Source organism: Sinohyriopsis cumingii, chromosome 2 (assembly GCF_028554795.1).
Source record: "Sinohyriopsis cumingii isolate HCF-2022 chromosome 2, ASM2855479v2, whole genome shotgun sequence".
NCBI lineage: Eukaryota > Metazoa > Mollusca > Bivalvia > Unionida > Unionidae > Sinohyriopsis > Sinohyriopsis cumingii.
In genome coordinates this window covers 12,507,396-12,522,346 of record NC_142962.1, presented here as the reverse complement: position 1 = coordinate 12,522,346, position 14,951 = coordinate 12,507,396, and the positions used below count along the sequence as shown (strand labels likewise).

The 14,951-nt window shown below is 34.2% G+C and overlaps 1 protein-coding gene across 1 annotated transcript in view; it reads right to left on the bottom strand.

Annotated features, from left to right (window-relative positions):
- Positions 1–1,263: 1,263 nt before the first annotated feature.
- LOC149804345 (tRNA pseudouridine synthase Pus10-like) overlaps positions 1,264–14,951 on the bottom strand; it is a 56,660-nt gene continuing 42,972 nt past the window's right edge. The window contains exons 15-19 of the mRNA XM_089939160.1: positions 14,596–14,713; positions 8,393–8,436; positions 7,919–8,017; positions 4,272–4,371; positions 1,264–1,455 (exon numbers count right to left, since the gene is read on the bottom strand). Coding sequence (XP_089795286.1) covers positions 1,381–1,455; positions 4,272–4,371; positions 7,919–8,017; positions 8,393–8,436; positions 14,596–14,713 — 436 coding nt within the window. The 3' untranslated portion in view covers positions 1,264–1,380. The remainder of the gene's footprint in view (positions 1,456–4,271; positions 4,372–7,918; positions 8,018–8,392; positions 8,437–14,595; positions 14,714–14,951) is intronic.

Below are 14,951 nucleotides of genomic sequence, written 5' to 3'. Positions count from 1 at the left end.
ATAGTCCAACATCCATTTGTAGCTGCTTGTATTTTTTAAAACCATCTTAGCTGGCTTGCACACAAATATAGGAGGAAACCCCAAGTATCTGACCAATGAAAGATGGTTTTACATACAAGTATAATAATATTATTCACCACATGGTGGGCATGTAATGTGTTGCTTATTGTGTCTCTTGTTCTCTTATGCTAAAAGGATATAATTCCTCTATGGCCAGAATATGGGACACACTTTTATTTTTACTGAAATAACTTGTTTTTTGTTAGCAGACAATTGTCTGACAGACGTGTCTGAGCAAAAGACACAGTATCTCTCTACACTTGGCCTATTCCATGCATCATCCTAAATGACTGGTATGGATAACTAGGTTACAGTTACTTGTTATGTACTGATGACTGTAGCTAATGGCAGACTTCAAAGAAAGTCAGCATGGCTATCTCTGACATTTTAAATAAATATATCTAGTTTTTTTGTCAATAGTTTTACAGCTGAAATGTTTTGACTTCTTTACGTGTTTTCATGCCCTCTACTAAGGCAGTATTATTATATAGCATCAGAATGGTTCTTTAAAGAGCCACTCAACATAAAACAAAACAGAAAGGATGGCCTATTATTTCTGAATGACATTTCTGTACCATTAAATTTATCAACTAATCAATCAAGTGTTGCAGATCATAAACTTCCGCCACATTTGGGCCAGTTTTTACCATATATCTAAAATTATCACATGCTTATAGTGTTAACTGGGCCAGTTTTTACCATATATCTGAAACTATCACATGCTTATAGTGTTAACTGGGCCAGTTTTTACCACATATCTGAAATTATCACATGCTTATAGTGTTAATTGGGTTTATACACCCAAATAATATTTTCTTCTATGTTATACACAAGTTATAACATCTAATGACATCACAAATACCATTATGATGTTTAAGGCAAAGATGTAATGTCCAAGGTAATTTCACTATGGACTATTCTGTGTTTTACTGAATCAATGGTACATTTTTTCGTCATGTAATAAATATAATATACTGTACCATGTGTGCATAGCTCAATGAAATTTATAAAACTTTAAAATTAATTTCATTAACAGCACTTGAAATGAGCATTCATCAAAGATCCTATATTTGTATTGATTGTTTAACAGTCCAACCAAGAATTATTGGTGGATGAATGGCTTGATGCGCATAATGCAACAAAAAGGCAAAGCTGCCTGTGTTCAAAGTAACTGCCATTCAGCAATAAGGAAAGATAATGTAGTTTTTCAGATCAATGATGTTTATTTCTCAGCTGCTACAGTGCATATTCTTCAGAAAATAAAAAAATACTTTTCCAAATAATTTTAAAATAAAATACTGTAAACAATCACAGTGACGATTAAACTCTCTTCTCTGAAGGTGCAATGGTCTCTTCCCCTTCCTCCAACTTCTTGGGCCAGTCCAATTCAACGGACTGAAACAAAAATTTGCATCATTTGTTGACAGCTTTTCCTTTGGGATGAACTGTAACAAAATAATATTTACAGTTCTGGACAAGTAACTGAGAATGCATGCACTATGTAACAATATTACTAATTCAAAATACAGTCTACACTTGTTTTAAAGCAACTGACAAAACTGGTATTAGGACAAGGATGTTAGAAAAATTGCTTTTGATGAGACTGATGACTAAGATCAAGGATAGACAAATAGGAAGATAGTTAAATATGATAAATAATCATTATAGAATTTTGAGAAGAAAAAAAAACTATTTAATAAAGTAAAATCGGTTATACTTTAATAATTAATAATTACAAAATGTTAAAATCTGTATCTTACATCCTGTGCATTTCAACTGGTTTTAAAGTGATTATGAGAGATGAAATTTAATCATAAATTAAAAAAGTAAATTTTCTTTTACTCAAGATTTCATTATGAATGAAGCAATTTTTTCTTATGTGATGTCAGAAATCTAAATCTCAAAATCAAAGCTCTGAATCATTGGGAATATTGCAAGTAAATGGTCAAAAATTTGAAACAAGTATTCTTATCATGGAATCTCAAGTTCAGTAGGAAATATGAGGTGGTTTGAAGATTTCTACACATCAAAAGTCTTCTTAGCATCAATGTGGAAATAAAAAGTTCAATAATACACTCAATATAACAACTGTTTTAAAGATAATTAAAAAAATTGAGGAAGAATTTTAATTCCTGATAGAATTAAATGTGGTTATAATGAAGGCAATTACTGCAGAAATGCATTGGCACTGGCAATATGCAATGATAATGGTATGATGCAGGCATAATATAGAAATATTATTCTGTGTAATTTGTTTGATATTTTCTCAGGGTGAGTGGGGTGGGGGAGTGAGAGCCAAGCTTAATAGCCTGAATATAAAAGTCTTTTTAATAATTAGGGAAATATCTAATGCATGTTGTTTGTAATCAGAAAAGTAAGTAACAATGACCCCATGAAAAAAAAAAACAACCCAGGACCTACTGACTGTATTTCTATACATTTCAGAAAAGACCTTGCATCATGCATGCCTGTGTTGAAATGAACTGGAAGGGATAGGAAGCAACAGTTACTTATGAAAACCTTAACATATGACTGGTGTGATATAGTCACATTCTCTTTAATAAGGTGTACCAGTTTTCATGAGTTTGTTACCAAACACCCATTTTAATATGAAACAAAATCAACCAATGAGGAAAACAGACTCCAAAACAATGCAACACAGTTTATTTTTTATTTTTCAAAACCACAAATATATGTAGAGGATCTCAAATGGGTACTGATTTAACACTGAATTTATTAAACAAGTTGAATAAAGTCCAGCTTTTGCAGGCCTTGGTGAGACTCCTTTTATCACACAGTTTTTATTTCAGATAGAAAGAAGAATTAATAATTTCATTCTTTCTGAAATATGCTGCACCTTTCATTTGTTGTGTGCAAAAAATAGTCCCAAACATAGATGAACTAGTAAAAAGTGGATTGTACATTTTTACAAACTATAAATCAAAGAACATGCATCCACTCAAATAAACAGAACATTTTATAAAGATAAATTCATTTCTCAACGAGCCTGCCAGTAGCTTCTCATGGGTCGGTGGTTCTTCCCTGGGTTTTCCAGGGTTCTTCCTCCACCAGTTATACTGGCCGCCATGTATAGCCCATCTTGTGCTGAAAAATGGCATTAAACCCTAGAACAACAACAACAAAAAAAATCATTTCTCAACACAGAATGTCCAATGTGTATGATGTCACGCTGTTTGAAATGGTATGCAATACCAGAGTCCAAGTTCACCATAACATGTCATTTTTACAACTAAACGTTACATTGTTGCGATATTTATGTGAAAAGAGGATTACTGTATGCAGAAATTCCCACATTTTCTGTAATGCATTTATGATCAGATATTTGCAGTATATGATTTTGGAATAGTAGACTGTACAGAAGACATAAACAAATTTCCTTCTGAATCCGATTTGAATCCCATATTTACTGTGTATATATGCCGTGGTTGGATCAAGTTCTGTCAGTTAGAGAACTATTTATGTCCATATTCTTTTGTGAACTGAGGCCAGTTTATTTACTTCTGTAAGTTAACATTTAAACTAAACTTGTATAAAAATGGATTCAATGTTACAGATATGCCACACACACCCCACTCCCACCCAACACGCCTGCTATCAAATGAACAATACCCTTAGTTTTACTTCTTCTTGTTCTTGTCTTGGGGTTTTACACCATTTTTCATATATGACGATGTTGTTATTCAAGACATAACAAACCCCTGTGGTGAAAAATTGGGCACATTCAGACAGATGAGACCATTTTTTCTCAATTCCTTTCCATGAGTCGAGTTGAAAAATGGCCACCAAACTGTTCATTGAAAACAAAAAATTCCAGGTGTGGTTTTAAAAAGTTGCCATTATTGCAGCCGATCAGAAAAGTGCATACTGCACGATAATTTCACGGGTTCCTTTGGGCCAAAATGAATCACAAAAAGTCATATGTAACCTATCATATAAAAAATATGAAACTGCACATATTACAGGAAAACTATACCAACTATGTGATAAATGACGATAAGTAAACTGACAGTACTCAGATAATGGACACTTTTGTTTATAATTTCTAAACATCAAAGTAAATTTAACATTTTATGTTGGATACTTAACTTTTTCTAAATTTTATTCATAAGGAACTAATCTAAGAATAAAATGTCTGCCATTGAAGATTTATCTCTGCAAGACAACTTACTCCAAATTTCATTTCTTCTTACCTCAACATCAAGTTCTAGGATATCACAGTCCATACCCAGTATAGTTGTCATGTTAGGAACTGTCCTTCCGAAGTCGCCATGTACAAACTCTTTAATATAACTGTATTTAGTTCAGGATATTACAACAAGTTAACAAACTTTGTTCTTATCAGTTATAACATTCAGTAAGTATAGTGGCCCCTCACTATTAAGCACCTTCAGTAAGTATTGTGGTCCCTCACTATTAAACCGCTTTAGTAAGTATGGTGGCCCCTTACTATTATGCTGATTCAGTAACTTAGTGGCCCTTCATTATTTAGCCTGTTCAGTAAATATAGTGGCCACTTACTATTAAACCCCTTCAGTAACTACTGTGACCCCATACTATTAAGTCCCTTCAGTGAGTAATGTGGCCCCTCTCTATTAAGTCCCTTTAGTAACTATAGTGGCCCTTCACTATTAAGTCCCTTCAGTAAGTATTGTGGCCCTTCACTATTAAGTCCCTTCAGTAAGTACTGTGGCCCCTCTCTATTCAGTCCCTTCAGTAACTAGAGTGGCCCTTCACTATTAAGTCCCTTCAGTAAGTATTGTGGCCCTTCACTATTAAATCCCTTCAGTAAGTACTGTGGCCCCTCTCTATTCAGTCCCTTCAGTAACTAGAGCGGCCATTCACTATTAAGTCCATTCAGTAAGTATTGTGGCCCTTCACTATTAAGTCCCTTCAGTAAGTATCGTGGCCCCTCTCTATTCAGTCCCTTCAGTAACTAGAGTGGCCCTTCACTATTAAGTCCCTTCAGTGAGCAATGTGGCCCCTCTCTATTAAGTCCCTTTAGTAACTATAGTGGCCCTTCACTATTAAGTCCCTTCAGTAAGTATTGTGGCCCTCCACTATTAAGTCCATTCAGTAAGTATTGCGGCCCTTCACTATTAAGTCCCTTCAGTAAGTATCGTGGCTCCTCTCTTTTCAGTCCCTTCAGTAACTAGAGTGGCCCTTCACTATTAAGTCTATTCAGTAACTATAGTGGCCCTTCACCATTAAGTCCCTTCAGTAAGTAGTGTGGCCCCTTACTAGTATGCCCATTCAGTAACTATAGTGGCCCTTCATTATTTACACAATTCATTAACTAATGTGGCCCCTCACTATTAAAACCCTTCAGTAACCAAAGTGACCCTTCTCTATTTGGCCCTTCAGAATAATACTGTCCCTCTTAACAATGCAGGCTTGATAATGGATCCCATTAAATTGGCCAAATTGTTTTATCATTGCTATTTAATCTGACTTTATTTTAGCTCTCTGATTGTGAAAACTAATTACAGTGGTGCCCCTCAGGAATGCACCCCCTAACCAGTGGCCACCCACTCTTTACAGACAGAATCCTTGGCATCGACGAGTTTGTGTTTAAAAGTACCCCTCAAGAAAGGCCACCCCTCTAATGTGACCAGCACACAACATATTAGTGAATAAATGTAAAATTTACCCCTCACAAGCAGCCATATTTTATTTTAATAAGTGTCCAGAATGAACATTTAATTATGGTAAAGTAAGTAATACGATTATGTTTCCCAATGTCTGTTTCTGGATGCCAGGTTTTCATTACTGAAAGAAGTGTTGGCTAAAGTACATGTACCACTAAGGTTATTATTATATCATTAACACTGATGTTTACAGGAAATTGGGTCAGCAATGTTTTGATTGAGCTGTGGGCTTCACACAGCAGATTTATAAAAAATATTGATTATGACTGGATGCAATTGTCAAGATCATAACATGACCAGATAGAAATGGGGTCAGCAATGTTTCGATAGAGCTTTGGGCTTCAGACAGCGTTTTTTTTTCTTTCAATTGACGATTATGACTGGATGTAATTGTCAAGATCATAACATGGTAAGATAGGCTAAATATAGATTTTGTGTATTAACACACAAACACACAGAAATTAACCTTGAACAAAACAGGGTATCAGACAAAGACCAAAGAATCATGTGACAGTAAATGTATCACTTCCTTTAGAACAAGGCATTTTAATTAGAAACGTTTCGTCTGCAAAATTAAATTGCAGTATTGTACAACAAAAGGAATAAATGGTTGCAAAACTTTAACATGCCATCACATAAACAAAGAAATAATATTTTTGAAGAAAAAGTAAAAGTAATTCGACTTGACGACAATGTATAGAGTTCACATGCCAAAGAAAGGTTGGGAGACTCAAATAAACAAGATCATAAATATAATGAGAATAATCTAAAGCAGTGGGAAAATGGAGAAAATGGAAAGTGAATTAATTTAGATACGAAACAATGTATGTACCAGATTAAAATAACATTTTTTTAAAGGTTTTGTAATGTGCATGTCAACAATGACCCAATCACATTTCATGCCTAAGAATAAGAACTATTAATTTATGTTACCTTCAAATAACTGTTTTTAAGGCAAGAACATTTTAATAATTAATGCTAACTGCTCTAAGTTATAAGGTACTTTCCTACTATACACACACAGCTCACAAATATAGTCCCCCTCTGGAAAGGCCACCCATCTTATAAGGCAACTTTCCCAGTGGGGTGGTCATATAAGAGGGGGACCACTGTATAATGTGCTTTCTCATCAGTAAACTTCATTTTTGTGGTTTTATGCACTATTACAACAAACCCTTGTTGTAACATACCTCACTACAATGCTCCCTCACTAATAATGTTACTCATTTATTTCTATCACTCCATGAATATCAATTAAAATGAGGGAACAGGCAATGGTGTAAAGCTACCAATCTTTGGTCTGTGGTTACCTCAATCTTCTCTAGCCTCCCCCACCTCAAAGGCCACACACCAACATATGAGTAAATGGCATAGACATTAATGTCCAATGTGCATTGAATACACTTTGGCTTTTAAGTTTTTTTTTAACCTGCAGCAACACAGGTCAATGAGAACCTAGGGATGTGTTTTTTGTTTTATTGGGGATCTTCAAACTTAACACACCATTACTGTGGAGTAGAATGAAGCTATAACTGCTGGATTAGAGATTTTTCTTCGAGACCAAACATCAAACCTACCTCGCTAGTGGCACTCTAGACATATCATCAAACCTACCTGGCTAGTGGCACTCTACAGCAACCATCAAACCTACCTGGCTAGTGGCAGTCTGGACAAACAATCAAACCTACCTGGCTAGTGGCACTCTAGACCAACCATCAAACCTACCTCACTAGTGGCACACTAGACAAACCATCAAACCTACCTGGCTAGTGGCACTCTAGACCATCGATCAAACCTACCTGGCTAGTGGCACTCTAGACAAACCATCAAACCTACCAGGCTAATGGCACTCACAACTTATGTTGGAAAATTGCATGTATTTTTTTTGTTACCTCAAACACATAAAGAAAAAAAGTAATTGATGAGGATTAAGCATGATAGATGTAATTCATTGCACATAAATTGTGTATCCAAGACCCATGAAACACCCATCAAACTGTCTTCACTTGCAAAGTCTAAAAGTCATAAGATTCTCTACTATTCTCCTCACTACTAGCCACAGTCCTTTACCATGGTCGCTACCAACATTATTCGTCATGTAACATTTCCCCTTATGATCAATACCCATTCAACAGGAAGCTTAACCTAAGCTCTCCCTTTTGTTAAAATATTTAGGCGGAAAAAGAGGATACGTTCCAGCTTGTGTAGAAAGGCGCAGCTGGAAGTGATTATCATCTATTCTGGTTGCTGACATTGTGTGAATAACTCTTTCTCTAGTAGCCAAAGGCCGCCTGGAATAGTTGTATTTGGAACATTCAACTAAAAGATTCAAATTTTTTGCAGAAATTTTTTTTGCATTACTTCATTTGATGAAAGTTTGAACCACAGAAAAGTTATAATTAAAAAAAAAACTGACTTTCCAAAGATGGCCTAATTAATCAAATAAACTATAAGAAAAAGTGAACTACTGATTAAAAAACAAAATCTGTAATGTCTCTTTGTAATACTTTCATAGCTTGGCAGTTCAACAAATGTACGAATTTCTAAAGTACTTCTGCAGAACTGGTGTTTATGACTTATTTCAGGAAATAGGAAGAAACCTGAGTAATTAAATCAATCATGTTAAGATAATTTTGTAATAAGCAGGAATATGTGACCATTCTTACCTGTGAAGAACTCTTATTGGAGTATTCTGCTGAATTTTGAGATCCTGCAATAGATGAAAATGTGTACATAACTATATACAGCAATGATCATTTATGCTTTCCATAGGATGGGGATTTTAATAATGTTGTATACAAATTCATAGTTTATTGATCAAAATGTTTATGTACTTGTCCAATTTATACTGATATGATTACTGTCAGAGCTCAGATGTAGTCCAATTATATTGGCATAATTACTTTCTGAACTCACATGTAGTCCAATTTATAGTGGTATCATTACCGTTAGAACTCTTGTAGTCAAACTTTAACTAGTATGATTACTGTCAGAACTTGTATGTAGTCCAATTAATACTGGTATGATTACTGTCAGAAATCATATGTAGTCCATTTTATACTGGTATGATTACTGTCAGAACTTGTATGTAATCCAATTAATACTGGTATGATTCCTGTCAGAACTTGTATGTAGTCCAATTAATACTGGTATGATTACTGTCAGAATTTGTATGTAGTCCAATTAATACTGGCATGATTACTGTCAGAACTTGTATGTAGTCCAATTAATACTGGTATTATTACTGTCAGAACTTGTATGTGGTCCATTTTATACTGGTATGATTACTGTCAGAACTTGTAAGTAGTCCAATTAATACTGGTATGATTACTGTCAGAACTTGTATGTAGTCCAATTAATATTGGTATGATTACTGTCAGAACTCATATGTAGTCCATTTTATATTGGCATGAAAACTATTTGAATTTATACAGAATGGTAATAAAATTGTCCCCAAAAATACATGTTATGGTGAATTTTTTAAAATAAATTAGCGAGTTTTACCATCCAATCTAAGTGTCAACATACACATACATGTATCAGCCAGCAAATCATAAAAATCACTTTTATGTGAAAACTTCTTGTGTAATATTTTAATGATTAGTAAATTAGTAGCTTATTTATTTGGATGGAAAGAAATTGTCAGCACTCATGTGCTGTGTATTAAGCAGTACTGAATTAGTCAGCATACAGGTGTACAAAGATAAATTATATTTCTAAATCAGCCAAAAATGATACAAAATAAAAACTTGTTTTCATCTTTTAATTGCAATGAACCAGCAAGCCATGATCCTAAAGTACCTATCATGCATGAGGTGTGATTATGACACCATTGCTAAATGATTCATTTGTAAGGTCTTTGGTATTTACCAATTATGAATGTTGTGTGAATATCACACTTTTGTTACCCAGTTACTCTGTTGTTATGCCTTTGTTATTTAAATCACCACCATTTTGTTTCAGTGTGTGAGATAGCAAAAATGGTAAAACTGACCTAATTTTCTCAGGTCAACCACACATGTCAAACACTGTAACCAATTAGAAGCCTTTGGAATAAACAGTAATTAATAATTTGTCTGGGGAAATTAAATTACAAAATTCTAACCAACAAAACATTGTATACAGGGACATAATGAACAATCTTTACTGTATTTCTAAAGCCTGAAATGATATGAGCATGACAAAATTTAAACACTGAGTGACTGACTTGTTAGATTGGCTCTAAATGATTTGTTAAAACTATTTCTAGTAATGGTGGCCAGATTTGATGGCAGATTGGCATCATTTCAAGAGATAAAAGTAACAAACCAGATGCTGTTCTTTAAATAAAATTCATACATATATATAATCTTTGGTTTAAGCAAAAAGCTTAATATGAAATAGTGGTTTAAAATACACAAATGTCTAAGGTGCAAAATTGGAAGAGAAGTGTAAAATAGTTGCTACTAAGTGACACAGAGAGAATAATTTTGGGGATATTAAAAATATGGGAAATGTAAAAAAAATTGTTGCACTTGTAAGTTGTTAATCAGGATAATTTTAAAGACCATTATTTATTCCAAATTTTCAGATCCATACAGCTCAACAATATCCACATTTAAAGGAGACCAGAAATAAAACTTTTTCTTTTATGTATGTAATTCTCTACAAATTTTAATTAGACTGTAAATATCATAGGCATGTAGTGATTATATTGCGCGGAAGATACCACGATTCCGTAAATTGCCAAGTTTTTCTGAGTTTTGATGAGATGACAGATCATGTGGTCCCATGACGCAATACTAGCCAGTCCTCGAATACAAACAGAAACATGGCAAGTGAGACAGACAGGAGGAGACCAGATCTGGGTTGCACATTCAAAAGTTGAATCTGTTTCTGAGATATGCTCATAACTATATCTGTTGAATTGTGTGTTAACAATATTTTTAAGACCTGACATATTTCACATTTTGGAATTTAAAAAAGCAATGTAATTTTAAAATAAATACTTATACACTGTGTGCTGTGCAAAAATATGATAAGGATTAAGTGATGGTACCCGATGTAAAAATGAAAACTTACCACAATGCAATAAATTCATTTAAGAAGGATGCGGTTTAATCGTATATATGTAAATGACATATTAATTACATACCCCCAACACACACACACACACCACCTGAGGACTGATTTCTTGAAAATATATATCCAACACTGAAACACCGAGAGATAATACTGAATTCTGGGTGAAGAGACTAGAACGGGGACTGACTTGTGTGTGAAACAATATCCATTACATTGGAGGTGTTAAAGGCATTGAGAACAGTTTTCATTGGTTGTAACTTAAGCATTAGTTTTTTGCACAAAAAAACCCCCACAATTAAGTCTGCAAAGCATAAACCATAAGTAATTAATTTAAACATTAAGAAGCTTCCTTCTTATGATTCAGTTACAGTGTATTTTACATGCAGGCTACAGTTAGCATATAGACAAATCTGATAGTATATACATATCTGGTATAAATAGCATATGTACTGTACTGGTCAGTGCTGAAAGAAATCTTTTTTAGGCACAGGCCCCCGGCTGGTGACTTAAAAAAATTCACTAGCCCTGATTGAAATTCCACAAGCCAGGACAGTTCATACATGTCATCTCTCAAGCCGTGAGAAAAACTGTCCGATTTTTAGGGTATTTCCATACCTACCTCCTGATCTCGTAACATCACCCGATTTTTTGCAGAGAACTCCTGATTATTACATTATGTCTGTCAATTTTCATTTCTCAGAAGAAAAAAACCCAAACCATACATAAATAGATATAATGTATGCAAGCCACAGATGCCATATTCAATTTATCACTTGTGAATATTGCAGTGACAAAATAATTAATATCACACGACAGTTTTTCTTCAGTGAATAGAATGTTAAGATTAAACATTATTCACGTAAATTTCAGATTTTTTTAAAACAACTACAACAGTACTGTAGTAACAAAAAAATTGTCACCAATTAGCTTAAATCCCATGAATGATAACTGTGAATGCAGTGTAATTTTTTCTGCAAACAAAACTGCATCTCCATTTCTGCCAAAGAAACTCAGCCAGTTAACACTATAGTCTGACTATACATCCCCATTTGTTTGTACCCCCCTTCCAATATCAATGACGAAAACATTTAATGTGATAAAAAGTGCACAGAACTAAGTCAACTGAATCATTGATTTATAACTTCAAACCTGAATGTGACCAGAATGGCACTAATACTGGCATCCACTGCACCTTTCATGCTTAACAGACTTTACATATTAACATGGTGCCATACTGTGTACACTATGGGCTAGTTTATTTCCATCAGAGAACATAATGACGTATGTCCTCCTATTCAGTAACTGCCGGTTAATTCTGTAAATTACCATAACTGTGAGAGTTTGGAATTATATCATTTTGCACACATGAACATAGAAATTAAACCGCTTGTTAAATCCACACGAATGGCAAATATGTTGTTGTCATTCTTTACTTTTGGTTGATTCGACACTGTAAATATCAGAAGCAGATGACATATGTATGTACAACTGTTGTTGTGAACACACCCCTTTGCTGAAAGTAGACTTGTCCAGGAACTGGAAATGGATCTCGAGCATGTTCATCTATTATACTGAAAACTTTCATTAAGCCTGAAACGTGCAGACGATGACGGTATTAGGGCCACTCTACTCACAGTCAGGTTAGAAATTATAAATGAATTGACTACTTGCACTTTTTATCACATTCAAGGTTTCCATTACTGAAATCAGTTAGGGGTAACAAAAAAACGATTTGGTATAGTCAGACTATAGTCCTACAATGTAAGATATAGCACATGTTGCTTTTGTTTAAGTGCTATCACCCCCCCCCAGAACAAAAATATCAGGTGATGTGTCTTACGCTCTCATGGGTTTATAATCTATTTTTAGCAAAGCTTCCATTTGATTAAAGTCAGATTTCAATTTCAACTAGGACGGTGATGATTTAATTTAGCCTGTGCCATGTTAAGGCATGTATGTCAACTTCTTGAAAATATATTTACTCATTTCATCAGCATGATCAAAGTTTCCTCAGGCAAACAATTTTTTTTTAACATGCCCAACAGGCACTTCATTTTGAATTCAGGATGGGCCCAAACTAAAATTAGAGGGGCCCTGGGTGTCCAGCTCTCAGATTTTGTTAGCACTGCTGGTGTAGATAAAAGATCTGTAAAATGATTGTTGCATTTTGTGGTCACTTACTTGGCCTTCTGCCTATTTTCGTAACTCACACGTTTAACACCTTTCCCAGGATTTAAAATATCCAACAGTATGACTGGAACAGTGCCAACTTTTAGTCTAGGCCTAGCATTTGCATATCCCAGAGCTGCAATTTTTTCAGGATCCCTCTTGTAACATTCCTTTGAGAAATGTAATGAGCACGGAGTGCTGTATGGTGAAGATTTGAAATTGACTTGCCTGTAATAATGTATCCAGTAATAATGTATTCATAATTTCTTTATGTCTTTATCGTTTGGGAAAGAAAAGAAAATGTTGTCCACAGCCTTTTCTTAATGTGCTATTAAGCAACACAAAATGGCATTGTCTTTTACTCTGGCAATTGCCAGTCAGGATGCTGGAGTTTTTACTATGATGTCACATCATGAAAGTAACCGAATAGGTGCAGAAATTTTGCATATGAGGTCACAGAAATTCAGCTCCTAGAAGATATGCCAATTATTATTCTATATTTCATTGATTTCTGGACTCCTTTAAGAAAAAAAACAACAAAAAAAAGGCAACACAATACAGAGAATCAAACACAATACAGTAACTGTTGCAAGTTTGATAATTATGTAAGTAAACCATTTCCTAGGAATCTGCTTCATATATATATATACACAGGCCTAATTATAGAATAAAAGTTGGTCAAGCAAATGCCCCCAATCCACAGATTTTGCTGCTTTAGTTGCATCTCAAAGGCCTAATTCTGGGATAAAAGATGATCAAGCAAATGCCCCCAAATCCATTGTTTTTGCTGCTTTAATCCTATCTCATGATGTAATTCATGAAGCTGTCAACAGCCTAACAGTGACTTTACCACTAATGTCTCTCTGAGCATAGAACATATTTTCTAAGTCCCTTTCTTTCTTCCCGTGTCACCTCAAAGAAAGGAAGAGTTACAAACACATTCCAAACTCCATTTATGAAGTTGAAATACAAAACACAATCCAAAATATGCAATGACATGCTGACAGTACCTCAAGCATGTAAACTGCCAGTGACCCAACAGGGACATGTCTGTACATCTAATTTTGTACAGCATCTAAAAAATGCATCTATACTGCAAAAGAATAACTAAACATGCAAAACTTGCCCTCTTTAATCCATGTCATCACTCTAGACGTTTGGATTAAGCTCTGTTTGGTCAAGCAAGCATGACTAATTATGAGGCACCTCACTACAAACCAATCAAATCACCTGTTATATCTCACATGAACTGCAGCAGCTTTTGGCAGTTTTCAAAGCAAAGTATGTAAAGTTAGGAAATGTAATTGTCACATGAGGACAGTTGTGCTTCCTGTTCCTCTTCAGTCAAATTTGAAAAGAATTAAAAATTTTGTAAACAAATAATTCTGTAAACAATTTATTTCAAATGGACTGAAGTATTTTGTGCATAAAATGTTCACAGCTGAGACAAGATCTCTATTTGACACAAACTCCTTAAAAAATTTAAGATCTAATATTAATGAAATAAACATTTATATTTACCTGTATTTTACTCAGCTGTATATATATATATATATATATATATATATATATATATATATATATATATATATATATATACACACACATCTGTAGCTGTAAACACATTTGTATTTACCTGTATTTGACTAAGTTGTTCAAGCTTTTCATCAGGTACTGGATCCTCTGTCCAACATACGGCCAAGTAGGATTTAATTTTCTCTGTTTCACCTTCCTTTAGCACCAGGGTGTCTTCTCTGTATGTTTGTTTACAGATTTTTGAGTTGATCAAAGGAACTTTTATTCATTAATTTCTTAACACTTATTATTTATTGTAATTAATATATGAACTGGTAATCAAGTATTGTCTATGATAACTCTAACACAGAAGAATTCAATATGAATTTGAATGTAAATAAAATTAATACCAACATGTTAAGATGTACATTTTGAAGATCATTCAGTGTAGTCAGTATTTCTTGGAGAAATTCAAAC